At 37.2% G+C, this 22,017-nt stretch overlaps 2 protein-coding genes across 2 annotated transcripts; both read left to right on the top strand.

The window, feature by feature from the left end:
- Positions 1–4,928: 4,928 nt before the first annotated feature.
- On the top strand, positions 4,929–10,936 carry slc39a1 (solute carrier family 39 member 1). Its single transcript, XM_053513833.1, has 4 exons — positions 4,929–5,276; positions 6,595–6,719; positions 7,502–7,804; positions 8,994–10,936. Exons 1-4 carry the CDS (start codon positions 5,162–5,164, stop codon positions 9,345–9,347), a joined length of 897 nt encoding a protein of 298 aa, XP_053369808.1. The 5' UTR covers positions 4,929–5,161; the 3' UTR covers positions 9,348–10,936.
- Positions 10,937–14,987: 4,051 nt separating this feature from the next.
- rlbp1a (retinaldehyde binding protein 1a) lies at positions 14,988–19,196 on the top strand. Its single transcript, XM_053513460.1, has 5 exons — positions 14,988–15,109; positions 15,837–16,041; positions 16,543–16,721; positions 17,668–17,826; positions 17,941–19,196. Exons 1-5 carry the CDS (start codon positions 14,996–14,998, stop codon positions 18,073–18,075), a joined length of 792 nt encoding a protein of 263 aa, XP_053369435.1. The 5' UTR covers positions 14,988–14,995; the 3' UTR covers positions 18,076–19,196.
- The last annotated feature ends 2,821 nt before the right edge of the window (positions 19,197–22,017 follow it).

Below are 22,017 nucleotides of genomic sequence, written 5' to 3'. Positions count from 1 at the left end.
CTTGAGCATGCTGCTTTCCGTACAAGTGTGCCAGAAGGTCTCCTGCAACTGTCATAAAACAAAACCCGTCCAGGAGTACACAATCAGGCCCTTCACTAACGTACATAATCATCTCTCTCCTGTCTGAGCTCTGTCTGCAACAGTGGAAACCTGAGCAGAAGCAGTGAAAGGACAGCGCAGGCTCCCCACAAAGCCTTTTAATTCTGTGAGTGTCACCCCCAGTGGAACAATAACTTCCTCTTGTATTATTGATACATCGGGGAGCAGCGCTCACTCAGCGGCGCGGGGCTCAGTTGGCAGCAAGAATATTAAATGAGAAACTTTACTCTTCTTGCCTTTTCTTTAACTTTCAAAAGCTTGCACCTATAATAAAGCATTTGTTTGTGCACAGCTCTCTTTTGGTCCTACCACAGCATTTTAACTGTATTGACGTCTGGACTTTGACTAGGCCATTTTAAAACCTTGATTCTCTATTTTTCATCCATTCCGATGTAGATTTACTGATGGCTGCAAGGTGCCTAGGTTCTAGGTCTTATAAGAAACAAGTTTCAAGTCTTTTTTTTTAGAGGTGAAAGGTCAATACAATCATTTTAGCACAACACATTTATGCGAAGTGAGCTCTAAATTACTGAGCGCTGTGTTTTTTCAGTCAGTGACAGCTGGTAGAAATGATTTAACAAGGCATACAGTGGTGTGAAAAACTATTTGCCCCCTTCCTGATTTTTTATTCTTTTGCATGTTTGTCACACTTAAATGTTTCTGCTCATCAAAAACCGTTAACTATTAGTCAAAGATAACATAATTGAACACAAAATGCAGTTTTTAAATGATGGTTTTTATTATTTAGGGAGAACAAAAATCCAAACCTACATGGCCCTGTGTGAAAAAGTGATTGCCCCTCTTGTTAAAAAATAACTTAACTGTGGTTTATCACACCTGAGTTCAATTTCTGTAGGGACCCCCAGGCCTGATTACTGCCACACCTGTTTCAATCAAGAAATCACTTAAATAGGAGCTACCTGACACAGAGAAGTAGACCAAAAGCACCTCAAAAGCTAGACATCATGCCAAGATCCAAAGAAATTCAGGAACAAATGAGAACAAAAGTAATTGAGATCTATCAGTCTGGTAAAGGTTATAAAGCCATTTCTAAAGCTTTGGGACTCCAGCGAACCACAGTGAGAGCCATTATCCACAAATGGCAAAAACATGGAACAGTGGTGAACCTTCCCAGGAGTGGCCGGCCGACCAAAATTACCCCAAGAGCGCAGAGACGACTCATCCGAGAGGCCACAAAAGACCCCAGGACAACATCTAAAGAACTGCAGGCCTCACTTGCCTCAATTAAGGTCAGTGTTCACGACTCCATAAGAAATAAGAAAAAGAACCATAAGAAAGAGACTGGGCAAAAACGGCCTGCATGGCAGATTTCCAAGGGGCAAACCACTTTTAAGCAAAAAGAACATTAAGGCTCGTCTCAATTTTGCTAAAAACAAACATCTCAATGATTGCCAAGACTTTTGAGAAAATACCTTGTGGACTGACGAGACAAAAGTTGAACTTCTTGGAAGGTGCGTGTCCCGTTACATCTGGCATAAAAGTAACACAGCATTTCAGAAAAAGAACATCATACCAACAGTAAAATATGGTGGTGGTAGTGTGATGGTCTGGGGTTGTTTTGCTGCTTCAGGACCTGGAAGGCTTGCTGTGATAGATGGAACCATGAATTCTACTGTCTACCAAAAAATCCTGAAGGAGAATGTCCGGCCATCTGTTCGTCAACTCAAGCTGAAGCGATCTTGGGTGCTGCAGCAGGACAATGACCCAAAACACACCAGCAAATCCACCTCTGAATGGCTGAAGAAAAACAAAATGAAGACTTTGGAGTGGCCTAGTCAAAGTCCTGACCTGTTGAGATGTTGTGGCATGACTTAAAAAGGCGTATTACAACAATTCTGCAAAGATGAGTGGGCCAAAATTCCTCCAGAGCGCTGTAAAAGACTCGTTGCAAGTTATCGCAAACGCTTGATTGCAGTTATTGCTGCTAAGGGTGGCCCAACCAGTTATTAGGTTCAGGGGGCAATTACTTTTTCACACAGGGCCATGTAGGTTTGGATTTTTTTTCTCCCTAAATAATAAAAAAAACATCATTTAAAAACTGCATTTTTACTTGTGTTATCTTTGACTAATAGTTAAATGTGTTTGATGATCAGAAACATTTAAGTGTGACAAACATGCAAAAGAATAAGAAATCAGGAAGGAGGCAAATAGTTTTTCACACCACTGTACATACAATACCTTAGTACAGTGGAACCTCGGATTACGAGCTTAATTCGTTCCGGAAGTCGGCTCGTATTCCAAAACGCTCGTAAACCAAATTTAATTTTCCCATAGGAAATAATGGAAACTTAAATTATTCGTTCTACAGCCCAAAAAAATAAATACATAAATATAATTAATACAAAATATAAAGTAAAAATAAAACAAATTAACCTGTACTTTACCTTAAAAAAATGTAAAATTAAACCCCGACAGATAAGGGTTTTCGTTTGTGCATGCAGAGTGTATGTGGGTAAAATGTGCGTGCGCGCACACACACATACACACACACACACACACATTAACGGATAGACCGTTTATAAAACCATTTTAAAATTTGCAAGGAACATTCCTAGTCACACTCACGTGAGCGCATACTAACAGGATCACTGCTGTAAGTAAAACAACAACAACAAAAAAACTGAGAGGCAACCTGAGAGGAGAGGGGATGAGGGGGGGCTCGCTCGCGTTTATGGCCCCCTTCTCTCAGGTTGCCAAATAAACACACAAACTTCTCTCTGTCGCGATTGTTTTCAAAGGTGAGGAGCTGTTTAATTAGTTTTTTTGTTGTTGTTGTTTTACTTACAGCAGTGATCCTGTTAGTATGCGCTCACGTGAGTGTGACTAGGAATGTTCCTTGCAAATTTTTAAATGGTTTTAAAAACGGTCTCTCTGTTAATGTGTGTGTGCGCGCGCACACACATCTCACACACACACAGCGCGTGTGTGTATTCCCCCAGCAGGAGAGACGATTACCTACAATTCTGCTGCAAGAGAGCGAAAAACCGTTGGCTCACTTGTGATGACGTAACGCTCGTTGTTAAAACAAGAAGCGCATGCGTGAAACATGATACTCGGTGCTCGTTAACTAAGACAATGCTCGTTTTTCAAGTAAAAATTTATTAAAAATTGTTGCTCGTCTTGCAAAACACTCATAAACCACGTTACTCGTAATCCGAGGTACCACTGTATTAGGTTTTGAATGATTTTAATGTTGATAATTAGCTCATTTTTCTGTTAAATGTTTTAGAGTAGATCAGATGATTTTTATTATGTTTTTTACTTTAACCCTTTAATAAAGGGGGTACTAGCTTTTGAACATGGTTCTACATAAAAGGAAAACCTTTTATTTTATGCTTATGCGTAGGAAATTTTAATGGTTCCTATTGATGAGGTACTGTATGCTAGGGCCCCAGTTGTGGTCTTATGGTGGTCATTTTCCTCTGTTAAGCTACAATCAGTACTTGCATACAAAACAATTACACCTACATTATATGTATAGAAAGGTGACTAAACAAGAGCCAGGCAGATCAGGGACTGAATCCTGTCCCAACAACAATAGCTTTTTGGGTGGCATTGCGTGGTGCTCCAGGTTGTACTGCTACCATGGAGCTCCAGGGTCGCTGGTTCAATCCTGAGTATGAGTCTTGTGTGTACGTACCTGGTTGGTGTGGGTTTCCTCCACATTCTCTGAGTTTTCCATATCGTTTGCTGGTAGATGGACTGGCTACATTATTGGATCTTAGGCACAAAGTATGTGAATTTGATGAATTATTGTAGGATTATCATAGGATTACAATAGATGGGAGTTTGCGAATGAGTATATTTTTGTTTACGTCTGGTCACTTCTGGTGAAATTTCTGGTTATATGTATTAATTTACTAATTAATTATTTTCTTTAACTTAACACAGCACGATGGCTTAGTGGTTAGTACTGTCATCTTGCACTTCCACAGTCTCGGTTCGATTCCCGCCTCGGCTTGGTGTGCATGGAGTTTGAATGTTCTCGATGTGCTTGGTGGGCTTCCTCCAGGTACTCCGGTTTTTCTCCCATGGTCCAAAGACATGCAGATTAGGCTTACTGGTGTTTCCAAATTGCCTGTGGTGTGTGTATGAGTGTGTATGTGTGTGTGCCCTGCAATGTATTGGGACCCCATCCAGGAGTGACTGAAAACTTGCAATATCAATTACGTGTAAGAGTATTCATTAAGCTTTGTAATTTAGAAGTGGGTTAGACACTAACAACTAATATACAGTTTAATGTAAAAAATCTAAAAATCAATCATTATTTATTTAAGAGAACAGCATAACTACACATGTATCACAGATACCCCAAGATAAACCATATAAAGTTAGAGATTATTCAGAAAAAGAAAAAGGCAGCCTTTGTGAAACTTAAAAAAAAAAAAAAAAACTAGATGAAAAAAGATGAAAAAAAAAATTCTGAGTAACATGAATTTCTCAGAAATGACTGGCAAACAGTTCTGTACAGCCGGGCAAAATAATATGACTTGATGAACACGCCTGATTTTGATCACAAGACTCATCATGTGCCACATTGTCATAGAAGCAGTGTCTGATTCTTAAGCTCACCCTGCTGGACAAGTCTGGAACTGCATGTGTAGGAACTCTAGTGGATGGAATGAGTATGGAGCCACATTTCGGTCTCCATAAGAATCAAGCGATAAAATTTAACATATAAAGGAGCAAATTGCGTTACATTTAGACTATTAACCACCTGTGTGCATTTTGTACTAATGTACTATTTAGTACGCAAATAACCATAGCGGAAAGCGGAAGTGCGATATGCAAATACGCTACGTCACTGGGCGGAGCCAAAGAGACTGCGGCGAACAACATGGACTTGAGCTTAGAGAGGCTGAGTGTGAGCAGTTAGGACTGCTTGTAAATGGTTTTACGACGAATATAGACTCTTCTGACATTTATAAAAATGTACCGGTTCCAGCAAACTGGCTAACGTTTAGGAAATAGTTTTATATATATTTAGCTTTAAGCGTTTTTTGTTTGTTTACATCTGGGTGGCTTTGGGACTCAGTTCCAGATGGAGTACTTATTAGTGGTTAAAATATCAGCCCTAGTTGGCTTGTTAGTTCTTACTTTGCTGTTTGGTTTCATTCCTGTTCAAATTAAATTTTTCAGACAAACCAGCGGAACAGGTAAGTTCCTAAATTATTTCCATTATTTTATAAAGAAGAAATGAGCTCATCTGTGTGTGTGAGAGAGAGTGAAACTGAATATGGAAAGTCTTGAAATGTGAATCAAATTTAAATCATCTGACCATCAGTTTAACACACTTATATCTGCATTATCTCTGTTCAGTCTGAAGGAGTTATAATTGATTACATTTTTATCAATCAACAGATTTCTGAATGTTATCAGAAATCACCTGTGATACTGCCTGTAGTTCATTATCTGCAATGGATCAATACTATGGAACTTCCTTTTAAAGACTAAAATCAGTCCTGCTGTTAGTCTTGAAGTTTTTTTTTTATCTTGCTGTCCTTAATCTGTGATGTGTGAGCATAATTCACTCAATAAAGTCACTAAAGTCACATGATCAGACAATCCCGATGAGGCTATTTCCCTCAGTTCACAGGAGGTTGTGCAGAAAGTTTCGAGCCTTTTTTTCAGACATGAAAGGTCATACGATCATTTTAGCACAAGCACATTTATGCTGAGTGAGCTCCAAACCACTGACCGCTGTTTCTTTGCATTGTTTTAAAAACTCTTATAAATGGTTAAAAAGAGCATACATGCAATATATCCGTAACAGGTTATTTTTCTTCTGTTAAATGTTTAAGAATGGATTATCTCATTTTGTTGAATGAAGCAGAGCAGCACGTTTGTAAATGGTTGTAAACAAAAAAGACTATACAAAAGTTAAGAAGAAGTAACTCTTGGCATTATCTGTTTTTAGCCCAGACTGTATGTCAGGTTTTTTTTTTTTTTTTTCTTCTTCTTCTTAGTGAAACCCCCCCAGCTCAGCTCACTAACACAAATGTGTCATTTCAGCAGTAGTTGAAACAATGCATGTTACATGCCACCACAGGTGTAATGCAGAGGAATTATATGCATTTGGAGGAGAAACTGAAAGTAGTCAGACTAAGCAAGACCAATCAAATTACACATTATGTTTAATAAACCCCTAATAAGACCTTATGTTATAATGCATCGTGTCATAGAGCTTTCTAGTTCCTTCATCACGCCATTAAATTATTTTAGATTTTAGCCTGCCGTCTAATATCATGCTCGTGTTGCAGTAGTTTGCACTATTTTGTGTAGTTTTTTTTATTTTTTTATTTTTTTAGTTATCACCACTTCTTGATTGTCTGATAATAAATCATTGAAGCAGGACTAAAACGCATAGTTCTCTTATCATGAAATAAGTGTCAGCAGCTTTCCTGATCAATACCAGTAACTCTTTGTTTTTTTTTTGCTGTTTTTTTTTTTTTTTTTTTTGCATCTCTTTTCCAGGACTCCACAGGACAATACTGAGTTTAATCAGCTGCTTTGCCGGAGGAGTGTTCCTCGCTGCCTGTCTCTTGGACATTATCCCAGATTATCTGTCTGATATCAGTGAGCAGCTACAAGGCGCAGATGTGAGTGTATTTGGGGTCAGAATCGAAATCAAATTAAAGAAATAATGGAAGCTCAAATTATTCGTTCCACAGCTCAAAAAAAATTAAATACATAAAAATAATGAACGCAAAATATAAAGTAAAAATAAAAAAAAATGAACCAGCACTTTACCTTAAAAAAAAAAAAAGTAAAAATAAATCCCGACAGATAAGTGTTTCCGTTTATGCATGCAGGCACTGTGTGTATGTATGTGTGTATGTATGTGTGTGTGTATGTGTGTGTGTATGTGTGTATGTGTATGTGTGTGTGTGTATGTGTGAGTGTGTGTGTATGTGTGAGTGAGTGTGTGTGTGTGAGTGTGTGTAAATCTGTGATGTGTGGACATAATTCACTCAATAAAGTCACATGATCAGACAATCCCAATGAGGCTATTTCCCTTAGATTACAGGAGGTTGTTTTGAGCCTTTTTGCAGACATGAAAGGTCATACGATCATTTTAGCACAACCACATTTATGCTGAGTGAGCTCTAAACCACTGACCGCTGTTTCTTTGCATTGCCAACTCTTATAAATGGTTAAACATAACATACATGCAATATATCTGTAACAGGTTTTAGATGTTTTCTACATTTTTTCTGTTAAATGTTTAAGAATGGATTATCTCATTCTGTTAAATAAAGCAGAGCAGAGTTTGTAAATGGCTGTAAGAAAAAAGACTATACAAAAAGTTATGAAAAAGTAAAAGGAAAAAGATCTGAAGAAAAAAGGTTAAACACCAGTTTCGTTCTTTTAATCTCCTCAGATCGGCTATCCTCTGCCCGAGTTCATCATGGCATGCGGCTTCTTTATCGTCCTCATCCTCGAGAGGCTGGTCCTCACCTGTAAAGGACAAGGAGATGAAGAGACGGCTCCTCTGCTCCCGTCTGCAGGTCACAGTCACTCTCATACCCACCGCTCCATAAACGACATGGAGAGTAGCAGCCACCATGTCCATGTGGACCTGCAAGCGCATTCATCCTTCCGCTCATTCATGCTCTTCCTGTCTCTCTCCCTGCACTCTGTCTTTGAGGGTTTGGCTATCGGCTTGCAAACGACTGAGACTAAGGTAAAGACTTTCATACATGAAGGTGTCATAAATGAGTCCTGGACGGCCATGCACAAAATGAGCACGGGTTTTGAAAATGTATTCCTGCTTGTCATGTCATGATAGTTTCTATTCAGGACAGGATATTGCAAAATAGAAGACCTGCTAAAAAGATCCCTGTGTATCACTGAATAATTTTACAAAAGCTATTTTGGTTGAGCATGGGAATTTTTATTCTTTCTAAGGCTGTATTTTTTTTGTAAATTTGAAACTGCCTCTCTAAAATATTTGTGTTTTTTGATAGTAACTGCTTGCCTTGTGTTTGGCTTTGGAGCCAGAAATTCAAACCAATGAGTCGCTTCTCTGAGACAGATATATCCACTGACACTCAGCTTTCTGCTTTGTAAATACTTGCCCTCTGAGGTGCAGTCTGAGTCTTGAGATAAGCAAGAGCTTTATTTATTTATTTATTTATTTATTTTGTTAGAAAGTGCTCTGCTCTAAACAACAGAAATCTTTTTTTTTTAGCTGCTTTTGAAGAATTGCATGTAAACTAGACACATACGATTAGAGTAAAACACTTAATTCACTTTATAACTTTTTTTTAAAATATATTTTTGCACCCATTTTAATGTTTTATCTTGCTGTGGTATTTTCAGAGTCACTTTATAGCAAGCGGCCGGACCCTTGATTACATTAAACTCAGTCATTTCACACTGATGTGTTACATGCTGACATTGCAGTATGGCAGTTGCACAAAGTAATCAGTCGGCCTTAATTAGGTTCTAAAAAGAACTAGTTTTGGTTACAATTAAATTTTTTAAACAATAAAATGTTTTCAACCTGCATTTAACCATAACCTTTTGCAAACTGGTATAGCTAGCAAACTAGGAACTTGCATAAGTAGTGACTTGTAGAGGGGCAACTATAGTAAAATGCTGGCATAAGCAAAAAAAAAAAAAACTCAAGCAAGTAAAAGTTCTACTTTTATGCTGACTTATTTTATGCTGATCTTCAGAAATATAGGAACTTGTTGTTTTGTTTTAGTTTTGCAACTTGATCCTATGATCGATGAGTAATTTTTACTCTGAGTGTCTTCCTCATATACTTTTCTCTGCCAATTTTTGTTAGCTGTAGCACTCAGGTTTCACTACAGTAGTTGCTATAAAGGCTAACATGCTTATCTTTCCTTTTTTTAAATCCTGTCCAGGTGTTGGAGATCTGCATTGCCATCATGGTCCACAAGAGCATCATCGTCTTCAGCCTCTCGCTAAAGCTGGTCCAAAGCGCCGTCCCTCCCATGTGGCTCATCATCTACATCCTTGTTTTTTCCATAATGTCACCGATGGGCATCGCCATCGGCATCGGGGTGAGTGAAGCTGAGCTACAGATGGGGGCGTTAGTCCAGGCTGTGCTGGAAGGCCTGGCAGCGGGAACATTCATTTACATTACATTTTTGGAGATCCTTCCTCATGAGCTCAACTCTCCAGAGCGACAGCTCCTCAAAGTGCTCTTTATCTTGTTTGGTTTCTCTCTCATGGCTGGTCTCTGCTTCATGGATTAAGAAACTTATGAGGGATATATGGGACATTGAGGAAGTCTTTAACTTAATTTTTTAATTGGTTAACAAGTTTTAAGATTTATATTTTATTAATTTCCCAATGAAACACTGATATTTTTCAATTAAACTAGTGTTAACTTGAGCGTTATGTCTTACAGTAACACAATAATCTCGATCCATACAAATGTGCAAAGTGCACTCTTAGCAACCTTGACAACCAAAAACAATCTAATAATTGTTTTAGCAAACATCCAATTTCAACGTTGATTGAATCTTTTTAGCTTTAGAATCCAATGTTAAAGGTCTAATTTACAATTTATAACCTTGATTTTTTACATGAGGATTTTATTTTATCATCTATTTACAAATTGTCTAAAGTTCCCAAAGAGATTAAAAATGATTTTAATTATTTTTAAGTATTATTAGCTTTTAGACATCAGACATTACATGTTTGATTCCCACCTTGGCTCTGTGCGCATGGTGTTTACATGTTCTCTTCGAACTTGGTGGGTTTCCTCCAGGTTCCTGATTTCCTTTCACAAATTAAAATTAATTGGTGTTTCAGAATTGTGCGTGTGTGTGTGTGCGCCCTGCGATGGATTTGCACCCTGTCCAGGGTGTACCCCACCTCGTGCGCGAAACTCCTTAGGCTCGAAGCCTCCACAACCCTGTACTCAGTATAAGTGGAATAGAAGATGAATGAATGAATGAAATAATCAAGTCATGAATTCTGACACTGCCTGATATATATATATATATATATATATATATATATATAGTAGCATTATAGTTTTCGATCTGTTAGTTTTTCAATTACAATTTTTTTTACTCTTAGACCACAGCCATATGACAATGCTAACAATGCTGGGTTTTTCTAAAGGATGTACTTTATATTGTACTTTATATCTGTTTAAACTTCCATTTAATGTTGGGGAAACTTAAATTGTTAAAACAGATTGTTATCTTACTAAGAAAGTACTCAATACTGAACACTTTTCAGTGTAAGAAAACTTTAAAGTAAAGCACTGATACTTAATATTGTAATGATAAATAACTGACAAAACTTCCCTATATCAATTTCCATAATCTGGTTGTGTGGAGCATCCTTGATGGTAGCCTCTGTGTTAGTTATTACGATAGAAACAAATACAAATGCTGACATTATTGTTATTAACTGACATTTAGAACATGTTAATAAGCCCTGATTTGCCACATACAGTAGCAGAAGTTATTGTCAGAATTTTAATAAGCATTGTCTGATTATATAAACACAAACCTACTGCCAATTTTTACACAAATTTCAGAGTGTTATGTTTTTATAGGTTTGATTAAGAACTTAATGTCTAAAAAAAACTTCTTCAGATGAACAGTGTCAAAGCCTGAGCAGCTCAAAGCTCAGAACAAACACCAATAAACATGCATGTTGTATCGCTTGCATTATGCACTGTATTGGTTGCGTTATGCACTGTAAGGTATATGCAAGATATAAAAGTTTGCTGTGAATGTTTCTATATCACTGTGGTGATCTTGGTACAAGATGGGAATAAGTTTGATTAGTTTTATACATGATCAATAAATATTTTATGCTTAGAGATGTGGCAAATGAGTGTTTTTTATTCTAGTCATGTGTTCATTGCTGTGTTTAAAAAGAGAGAGAGAGAGAGAGAGTGAAAAAAGATGCTGCTAATACCCAAAATCACTAAGATGTATTCATTGAGTGTATTTTTGAGTTGTACTAAAATTTATAGCTGTTTTAACTGATATTTGGAATTTCGAAAAAAAAAAAAAAAAAGCCTTAACGAGGAACACAAACATGCCAGTTTCCCTGGAATTGATGTTTTATTAGGTACTTGGTACAGTATGTCCTTGTTGTATGTAAACACATCATGTAGGTGTTCATTGTTGATATACTGTACACACACCAGCCACTTTCATTAGGTACACATTACTAATACTGTACTGGATTGGACCACTTTTACCTTCAGAACTGCCCTAATTGTACGAAGTACTGGAAGCGTTCCTGAGGGATTTCGGATCATATTGACATGATAGCATCAGGCAGTCGCTGCAGATTTGTTGGCAGCACATCCATTATGCACAACTCCTGTTCCACCACATCCCAAAGGTGCTCTATTGGATTAAGATCTGGTGACTGTGGAGGCTATATGAGTAGTACAAGGCAGGATGGATCCATACTTTCATATGGTTTATCCCAAATTCTGACCCTACCCTCTGAACGTAGGAGCAGAAATCATCTTGACCATATCTGCGTGCATAAATGCATTGGCTTGCTGTCATGATTAGATATTTATGGTAAAGTGCAGTTGAACAAATGTCCCTAATAAAGTGGCAGCTGAGTGTAAATCATTACTGATTGTTCCTCATCCATTGCTATACACAATACATGGGCAAACCTTCACTCAACACACCAATGAAAACAGACGGCCAGTGGATCACCGCTGTTTAGGTATTATACTGTATACTGTGTACATATACGTACACTGACCTTTGAAACCTTTAAGTAGAGAGATTGATCAGAGGAATTACAAAAAAAACAGTCCCCATGACTGGGAAAGACAGGTTTGTAACAGGAAATGGTAATATCTGGCAGCAGGAAGTAATCAGAAACGTTTTTGTGATATGTCAGGTACAGTATCATAACGAGTGTTGAAATGTCCTGTGACTTATATATATCCTGACTTATCCAGTATCCTGTCTCTGAAAAAATTTTAAAATGAACAATGAGCATGATGCACAAAACCACGCATATACAGGACAAGACTTTGGCTTAGTTCAGTCATATTAACTCGGAATGATAAAGATCAGGGCCCGTATTCACAAAGCTTCTTAGAATTCTCTCAGAGAGCTCCTATCTTAGCATAAAAAGTCCTTGCTGGGAGTCCTAGACTAAAAGTAATTTACGAAACTTCTCAGAGCAACTCTGAGTAAAGAAAATACAAAAACCGAAGAGGTGTGGTTGACCCCGTTGCTAGGGATTCAAGGACCCCTGATGATGATTAGTTGATAAAAAAATACCCTCTGACCTCTGCAAAGGTCTTGAAATGCGCTTTTTGTAAAAATAGAATGTATGATAATAGTATAGACAGTGAAATCATAATGTATGTATATAAGAAATTGTGTAATCATGACTACAGGCTACTTTATGCAAATTTCCTGTTATAGGCTCAATATCTTAATGATAATTAAATAGCCAAATGATGAAAATATGTCTACTTTTAAAGCAAACAATTTCCACGCAGCAGTTACTATATTCAGCTTAATGGGGGTAAAATGGCTCAGCTTTTACCAGTTTATTTGATTGCAGGACAGTCTATTTAAGTTGCTTTTGAATAGTATGTATCCAAGAATCCTAGAGAGATGGAAGGAAGTAAAAGAAAAAGATAACCAAACTGGACAAAACAGCAGTGTTTACTTTTACGTTTAGTGTTTGGAGAATATTTCTTCTTTTCTACGATTTTGTCATCTGCTATAGAAACTCTCTACTCTCTACTCTTAACAATTTTTACCTTAGGAGCTGTTTTTAGGGCTAAGATGTTAGTCCTAAATTTTTTTTTTAGAATTTTGTCCCTAGGAGCAACTTTTAGGCTTAAGAAGCTTTGTGAATACGGGCCCAGGTGATCTTGGTAAATGTACTAACTGTGTCTCAAAATTCCTATTCTTGGTGATCAGAATTGGACTAGTATAGTTGTAGCCCATCAATTTCACACGTTGTGGGTGAGGCAGTGTCCATTATAGCACCAAATTCATGTTCTTGGCTGGCATGAGTAAAACCCAAAAGAACCTTCTTATCTTGTAGTACATTCACATTAATGTTTAATATTTCGTGCATGCACCACAGTTTTAAAGAGTGAGTTACTACAGTATATCCTTCCTGGCAGCTTAAATCAGCATGATCATTTAGCTCTCTTAGCATTTCCACTCACAACAATTGCTCACTCATTGTTTTTTTTTCTGTTGCAACATTCTGTCCAAGCTCTAAAAGATTTTGCTAATTAAATTCTCAGAATATCAACTGAAATATTCAAGTTCATCTGACTGCAACAACTATGCCATGGTCAAATTCACTGTCTCATTTTCCCCCCACTCTGAAGATGTTTGATCTGAACATTATGCAAAACTCTTGACCTGTATCTGCATTACAGTGCAGCCACGAAGTGTGTAGGTGTTCTCATTAAATTTAATAGTGAATGTATATTGGTCTTGAAGAAATACATTTACACGTTGATTGCTACTGAAAATGAAAATGTAGAACTCTTTTAACCGTACACATGGTTTAACATGTAAATTAGATGAAGCAGATCACACATTCCTTTGCAGCCCTGCCCCTTGGCCCCCTTTACTGAGTGCCTCATTGCCCCGGGCCCATCTCTGCTGCATTCCTCATTCTGGAAAGACAGTGCGTTGTGTTTGCCTCTGGCTAAGGTAAGTCATAGAGTCTCTTACATGTGACTGTCACATCTAAGATTTCTACTGCTTATATTGATATTGTTTATAAAATGACATACAATGGCTGAAGATGACTGGTTTGCCTGGTGCCACATGTCTTTCTGATGTACAGTATATCTGATAATGGTTAATGATATGCGTCCATGATATTTACATGTAGTATTTACTGGTATATCAGTGATTGTATTGGGCACTGGCAAAGTACATTTCCCAATTTATTAATCAAGTTTATATCACCATGACATTTAACCAAAGTATCATTTTTTCAGTGGTATGGAGTCTTAATTTCTGTGTTATTATACCGTTCTACTCTATGCTTCTAGAAGTATTTTAAAAAATCTGTTAAAATAAAATAGAATTAATTTGAATATTTTATGAGTATACTTTTGATTTTGCTTTCTATGTCACAGTAAATGCAATATTTAAAATATGCATTTGAACTACTGTAGGCCATGTAATCCCTCTTATATGGAAAAAGAGGAAATCAGGTGACACTTATTCCCTAACAAGCTGAAATATGTGACTAAAAAAAATTCAGTATTCTGTAGATTATATGTGTGAAAAAAAGGTTTGATCTTCTTCTTCTTCCTTTTTTTACTTTGAGATACATAAATGAGTTTTAGCTATGCTTATTTTTAGCATAATTCACTTGCGCAATAATTTTTTGGAGGTAAACTGGAAAACTGGATGAAACATTTACAAAGAAACTCCACAAAGACAGTAACCGGAGCTCCGGAGACCTGGTTGCCACCAGGGGTTAGCAACCTTGTATAATGTAAAGATAGCTCTGAGTTTTGTTGCATAACCCAGGGATTTGAACTTGCAGCGTTCGGTCACCCCAGTGAATCAATCTCTTATTAATTCTTTCCTGTCCACAGTGTCAGTAACCTGCTGAGAGATCTGAAGATTATGGCTACTGTAAGTTCACATGGACAGCATGTCTATTCCGATTTGCTTTATATTTATATTTATTTCTTTATATACCCATTGCTACTGTGTATGGCTGAGTATGTGAATAAAATTTTTATTAGAATTTGTGCATGCATGATAAAGATAACACCCTCGTATCATGAGCCAGCAGACATGGGGTTAGTTTTTTTTTTTTATCTCCTTGTTTTACACAAAGCTTGCATACTGTAACACCATGTCCTTCTGTGTTGGTGAAATAGACCGGAACTTTCCGCATGGTCTCAGAGGATGAGCAGGCTCTGCGTTCTAAACTTGAGCATCTGACTGTGAAGGATCATGGGCCAGTGTTTGGGCCATGTCTGAAGCTACCTGATCACACAGTACAGAAGGTATTTATTTGTGATTGTGTTTGGTTTTATTGGAAAATGCATAGGGTGATCCGAAATGACATAAAATATGATTTTATTCGCAATTCAGGACCTGCTGAATAGCCAAACAAAAATGTATGATGTTACAGTTGAAAAAAAAAAAAGGTCATCTTTGTTGCAGGCAGACATGTACAGTATAAGGGCTTTAACCTGAAATAATAGTATCACTGATTATCAGTATATCTTCAAACTCTTTTCCCATCAATAAAGGGTACTTATGCTAGTGTGAAATACATAAATACTGTAATGTGAACGTAAGAATAGTGTGATTTTATAGTGGTTAACCTCTCAGGACTGTCTAATTCCCTTATTTTAGGCATTGGTTCTTGGCTCCCCAAGACTTTCTCAGCATTTGTATTATTATAAATTATGTGGCACCCGAAAATGTGGAAATGTACAGTACGTGCTAAATGGCACATTGTGTTTAGCTATGTTCATCTGCTGTTGAAAAACTACTGCCAGTACTGAAATCTCTTTCGTTTCTTCCTGTCAAATGTAAGTTAGTTTTCTAGTGGCAAACTACAATAACTTAGTATTAATTAGTATTAATTTGGAATGGCAGTATTCATTTGCAATGGCAGTTGGACAAGGGGCATTTTTAATGAAAATGAATGTTTTAAAAGGTTCCTACAGTACACCATCTTAATATCTGGATAAGAACATGTAAATCTAACTTCTTTGCTAATAGGCAAAGGATGAGTTGAACGAGACAGTGGAGAAGAGAACGTCTGCAGTAAAGGAGCTGAGAGACCTTATCTGTGGAAATGCTGAGAATACGGACGACTTATTCATGGGCGTGAAGGAGAAATTCGGGGACAAACCAGATTCTCTTCTCCTGAGGTTCATCCGTGCACGGAAGTTCGATGTGGCCAGGGCATACGAGCTCATGAAGGGTGGTTAAACTATTTCCTGGGTTTCTCATATCTGATAGATTGTCATTGTCATTTGGTTACTGCACACTACTGCTTTTGTGTAACATACTGTGCTGATTTACCCTTTATCTTTGGGCTTTGCTTATCAAAAAAAATATTTGGCTTAATTGGGCATTCACAAAGGCTCTTTGTGTGTAACTGGGGCACTTTTATTTTCCCAGAAACCTGGAACATTTAATGGTGAGGCAGACAAGACAGACATTGAGGCCTCAGATTTTTACACACATCAGATGTTCTGCATACGCATTAAAGAATTTGAACATGAACATACTGTACACTTGCTGGTGAAGTTAATTAGTCCATTTCAGAGAGTGTACTAGGCACAAAACAAAAGAAGACACTGAACTTATTGTCTTGCCTGTGTGTGTGTGTATGTGTGTCTGCGCTAAAAAGCACCAAACTGGCACCCTTTTCTTGTGTGCAAACAGTTCATGCTGTATTTCTCTTAATTATTTTCACCAGGTTATGTACGTTTTCGACGTGACTACCCCGAGCTGTTTGAGAATTTGACCCCTGAGGCAGTGCGCAGTACCATCGAGTCTGGCTATCCACAAATACTCAGCACCCGTGACAAAGGTGGCCGTGTGGTCTTGCTTTTCAACATAGAGAACTGGGATTTGGAAGAGGTCACCTTTGATGAAGTATGTGTCCGAAACACTAATTACACTCAAAACACAGATTCGGTCAAAGGCCTGCTAAGCCTCTGCTGTCTTTCAGAGATAAAATAAATCAATATAAGGATTCATTCTTGGCACCCAGTTAATGCCTTGCTAAAAATCAGTTAATGCCTTGCTAAAAATATTTTAAAGTGGTTTGGGATATTTTGTGTGGAAACAAGTGCAACAGCTCCACCAATGGTTGAAAGGGAAGTACACAGAGTGGTGTAATGAAAGCTTTTTTTGATGATCATTGACAGTCATGTCAGGAATTTATACAGAGTAAAACAAGCCATAGATTTAGATTGCATTTCTATTAAGGCTGATGTCACTGACACATTGACCAGCATTGCCTATATTTAACAGGTCCTCGCAGTTCTAACTGAATATAATGGTTAAAACGTTTTTACATTCAACTAGTGATGGTAAGATCTTTAGATCAAACTGATCACCCTCAGTCCGAATACCTTACATGTCCCGGGTAAGATAAGAGATTTCCTTACCATTAACATCTCTTCCACTGAAACTCTAGCAGTTTTTTCGCCACCATATTTTATTGTAATTTCCATCCAAAATAATTCATTCAGCTAGTCCACCTTTGGTCGGATAATTTTTTTTGTAGTATAATTACCTTAAGAACCCAGTGCAATGGTACTGCTTGGACCATTTAAACATGTGTTGTCAGGTCTATGCAGCAATTGGTATCTAATTCCTATTTCCAAAACACAAGCAGACCTTATATAAACCAAGTTTCACTGTAATTTAATTTCCCACTGTAACATGATTTTCTGGCATTTTCAGAGGTAAAAAGATGCATGATACATGCTAGCTTGCTAACAGCTATAAATGTTCTTAGTCCTTGTAATGTAGTGTTTGTTGCTAACATTTTAACATAGCCTGGTCTATGTCTTATCTGTCATTATCATAACAGACTCTGAGGGCATACTGTGTCATCCTGGAGAAACTTCTGGAGAATGAGGAGACTCAGATCAATGGATTTGTACTTATTGAAAACTTCAAGGGCTTTACGATGCAGCATGCCGCTGGCATCAAACACACCGATCTGAAAAAGATGGTGGACATGTTACAGGTAATCTACTCATGTATGGGATTTTCAAGTTGTGGAAGTGAATGTGAAACTTTTGAAGAAGATATGTATAGTATGTCCTGGCCAGAACCTTTTTCAGCCCCTTTGTATATATAGGATTCATTTCCTGCACGCTTCAAGGCTGTACATGTGATTCACCAGCCCTGGTACTTCACAACTACTTACAACGTGGCTAAATCCTTCATGAAAAGCAAACTGCTGGAGAGGGTGAGTAAACCGTGGTGTTTTTAATGTCCTTTGCAGTCCAAAAGTAGCGAAAAGCAACTTTATAGTCCCCTGTTCTAGCATTAACACCTACACTCAACACTTTCAGTTGTGTTCAGGGCTTGATTAATGAAACTAAAAACTTCTTCTTTTTCATTCACTTTCGCTTCATGTTACTATGTAATCACTTAAAAGTGTATCAGTAAACAAATGCTACAACTTCCCAGATTACACTTTAAATTACTAAAAAATCCTACAAAGTCTTTAAAGATGTTTTATTTACCTTTATCCAAAATGTTTAAATATGAGAGGTATTCAAATCAAACCGGGACTTTTGATTGTGCAGAATAACAGAACGCAGTTATGAGAATAAAAACTACCTTTATTTTATCTGAATCGTCCCCTGCCACACTAATGCACTTATCCCAATGTTTCACTAGTACTTGGTAAAAAGTTGAGTACACCAGAGCCATGCCTAACTTAAACACTGGCCTCCCAGGAACTCATTTAATACCTCTTAGTTAACCTTTAAATTCAAAATATCTCCTCACAAAAAATCTTCATGGCAACAATTACCCATATGTTTACACATTTTTGTGCACCTTCATTATTTATTCCTGTGTAAGTTGTCACTACTATAAGAATGACTGCATTAATATAAGCCTGTGACACTCCTTTCACAGCAACTATTATTCAGAATTAATTCACGCAGTCCGATGACCAATCGGAATTAATTATTCAATTGCAGGGGCCTTTATTTTTATGATATTTTTTCAGTTAGCTGAAAAATCTTCTGACTGGTAGAATTTGAAGTTCATGTAAGAAGTAAGGATGCAGACATACAAACCCTCACATGCAGTCATACACTATGGCCAGTTTGGAAATGCCAATCAGCATACACTGCATGCCTTTGGAGTGTAGGAAAAAACCAGAGTACCCAGAGGAAACCCCAAAAGCACAGACAGAGCAGGCAATCCCTTGAGGTGTAATAATAGTTTTCATTTCTTCTTTACTTCATGCTCAGGTTTTAGTTCATGGTGACGAGCTGGACGCTTACTTCAGAGACTTCAGTGCCGAAATCCTCCCCCCAGACTTTAATGGGAAAGGTCCTACCTGTGATGGCAAAGAGACCGCAAACAAGCTGTTTGGCTTTGAAGACACAGCTCTTTAATGACTCAAGTTGACGCACATGCTAGACTGGCTGACGTAGTATATGCCAGATAATGATGCGAGTCATTTAGGGAATATGAAAAAGTGGAAAAAAAGATGTTTATATTTTTGACAGAAGAGTTATAATGAACTGTAGGAAAAAATATCAACCGTATACAACATGAGCTCGCGTTATAATACACAAAAAATTAGTGTGGGTTTAAAAGAAACTTGAGGTAATGGAGTTAATGACTGTTACTGTAGTATGTAGCTTGGAAAAGTAAAAAAGCATTACACTAATACAGAAAATATGACTGTTAACCCTACATTATAATTTTTTTTTTTAAACAAATTTAAGACATACTGTTTATATACTCAAACATACACTACAATGAAATGGTTTTAAGCTAATGTACTGTTTGAATGGTGTTGTTCTTCTTGACTGGTTTCATGATTTGACAGTGTTTATAATAAAATATGACTAATGAATATTTGTCATCATTTTAAATCATCAAGTGAATGGCCAAAATGGCAATGCATATAAATGAACACCTGTAATTTTAATTTGATGCCAGTCCTACTAACTTTTAAGAACAAATGAAATAGCCAACACAATGCAACAATATCATTAGGAACAGTACTCATTTGGTGTTTCTCAAGAGGTGTTTGGAGACCATCTCCACAGGGGCAATGGGAACTTTGCTGAATCTGGAAACAGTTCAATTATACAAGGAACCCCTCATATTTATTCATGACATATATAAAAGCAGAAAAATAATAAGAAAACTTTCTGCTGTAGCATAATGTGTCAAAGGTAGTTGAGAACTTTTGGTCCTGAATTCCCATCGACTATACAGTACTGCCCCTATTTCAAAATCAAAAATTATTTGTGGTAGTACGAGGGGCGTTCCAATCAAACCGGGATTGCACAGAATAATAAAACGGTAATGAAAGTAAAAACTCCCTTTATTTCTCTATATAATCAGCCGCTACACTAATACACTTATCCCAGTGTTTCACTAGTACTTGGCTACATCAAGGTAGAAAGCTATCTCAGTATGCCAGAGCCATGATCAGACCGCCTGCTTCAAACCTAAAATCCTGGCCTCCCAGGAATGGCTTAAAGTTGTGGAAATGCCTAGAAGCGAGGTCAGGATAGACCTTGCAATAACTCAGTAATAACTTTCAGCTGAGATCCTGTAATGTGCAAATGGTGTTCGAATGATTGTGTGTACAGTACAGTTCCTACAGGCAAAGTCATCTGTCAATTTTCAAGCATCAGGAGTTCCACTCATTAAATGTTCACGAGAGCAGGAACTGTAATGGGCTTCAAGTCACCTCGGCTTGGATCGTCATTCATGCACGTACGGCTTTCTTTAAAATGCTTGCACCATATCAAATGTTTGACTCAAACACCATGTATAATATATTTCTTTAACAATATATAAAAGTCTAATCACGTAAAAAAACAAAATACAAGTATTTATTCAAGAAAATAATTTATTTTGAACACGTTAACTATATTTACTCCAATGTTTTAATCACACATTGTTTTTTTTTCCCCAAAAAAATAATAATAATAAAAAAATACACACATACACACAACTAGGTTGAAGTGTTATGATCAATGAAGGTGGAATGTGATAGTCATGGGTACAAACAACCTATCAAACACACAGCACTGTGAATACACTGATCAACTCTATAAACCTAGTCAAATTGCACTGTGTAAATTATGGAATGATCTTGTACTGCGGTACGGATTTCCACCTGATAGCGTTTCAAGTGGGCAGTGGGTTACTGGGAATGCGAACAGATTAATAAATACAAATCACATATGGGAACAACCAATGCTCTGTCGATGCTGTAAATGATTGTGGACTGCACCGTACTTTGTGAGAACAGCAGGATTGTGATTTTACACTCCTAATTTTACACGCTTTTTATTTTTCTGGACTAGGCCCCGCAGTTTGGCATGACTGAAAAAACTAACCTCAGATGTTATTGCTAATGACTGCAAAAAAAAAAAACCCTGTTAGATAAACTACAGAATCCATTTTCACTATGTCTCTTTACATGTTTGTCTGATTTTGGTTTTCAGAATCAAATGTGCTGATGATCACACACCAATAGTCAATTCATGTACATCATATTCCCAACAAATGAGTAAATAACCAACAACAGGAGATTATATATGTATACAATACAAGGACAAAAATTAACGTTCAAAGTGATACATTTAAAGGTTGCATTTTTTTGTGCAAAAAAATTAAAAAACATTCAGAGAGGCAGAAGGCTTTGCATCAACTGACATTAAGCAGAATGATGCTGGTTTTCTCGGATAATTCAGATTTTTCAGTGTACTTCAATACTTAACGAACAAAACAATTTACCCTGATCAAGATCCTTCTAATATAAGAATTGAGGGAAAAGTGATCAGAAGCGTGTTACTTTTTTTCTTGTACTGCAAGAGGTTTAAGCTTAAGGTCCCAACCAAAATATTAATACTAGAAAATATGCAGGAGGTTTGATGAAGATTCACCAAAGGAAAAAAATTCCAGAAGACCAGCAGGTGGCATCTGTGCTCTACTAACTGAATTGCAACTTGCAATTCTAATTAACTTGTAACTTCGTCCTCTTTCATAACAATAGAACTGTCGAAATAAAAGCTCGAAAGCCATTACATCATCACTCTTCTCTTCAACATTCATTTTCTTCAGTAATTCAGTCACATCCAATTACACCCAGGGAACTGATGGAAGCTTACAACTAGCAGGTAATCATTGTGCAGGCTGGATTCAAAGCATGTCAAATTGCTTG

Source organism: Clarias gariepinus, chromosome 15 (genome assembly GCF_024256425.1).
Source record: "Clarias gariepinus isolate MV-2021 ecotype Netherlands chromosome 15, CGAR_prim_01v2, whole genome shotgun sequence".
NCBI lineage: Eukaryota > Metazoa > Chordata > Actinopteri > Siluriformes > Clariidae > Clarias > Clarias gariepinus.
Note: the sequence above shows the minus strand (reverse complement) of the source record. Positions and strands in the feature narration are given on the sequence as shown.

Excerpts from the sequence above, each read along its gene's own strand:
- slc39a1 (XM_053513833.1), top strand. The coding sequence starts at position 5,162 with ATGGAGTACTTATTAGTGGTTAAAATATCAGCCCTAGTTGGCTTGTTA. Across the intron at positions 5,277-6,594 it reads CAGACAAACCAGCGGAACAG|GACTCCACAGGACAATACTG; the intron begins GTAAGTTCCTAA and ends TCTCTTTTCCAG. Across the intron at positions 6,720-7,501 it reads AGCAGCTACAAGGCGCAGAT|ATCGGCTATCCTCTGCCCGA; the intron begins GTGAGTGTATTT and ends TAATCTCCTCAG.
- rlbp1a (XM_053513460.1), top strand. The coding sequence starts at position 14,996 with ATGGTCTCAGAGGATGAGCAGGCTCTGCGTTCTAAACTTGAGCATCTG. Across the intron at positions 15,110-15,836 it reads CTGATCACACAGTACAGAAG|GCAAAGGATGAGTTGAACGA; the intron begins GTATTTATTTGT and ends CTTTGCTAATAG. Across the intron at positions 17,827-17,940 it reads AGATGGTGGACATGTTACAG|GATTCATTTCCTGCACGCTT; the intron begins GTAATCTACTCA and ends TTGTATATATAG.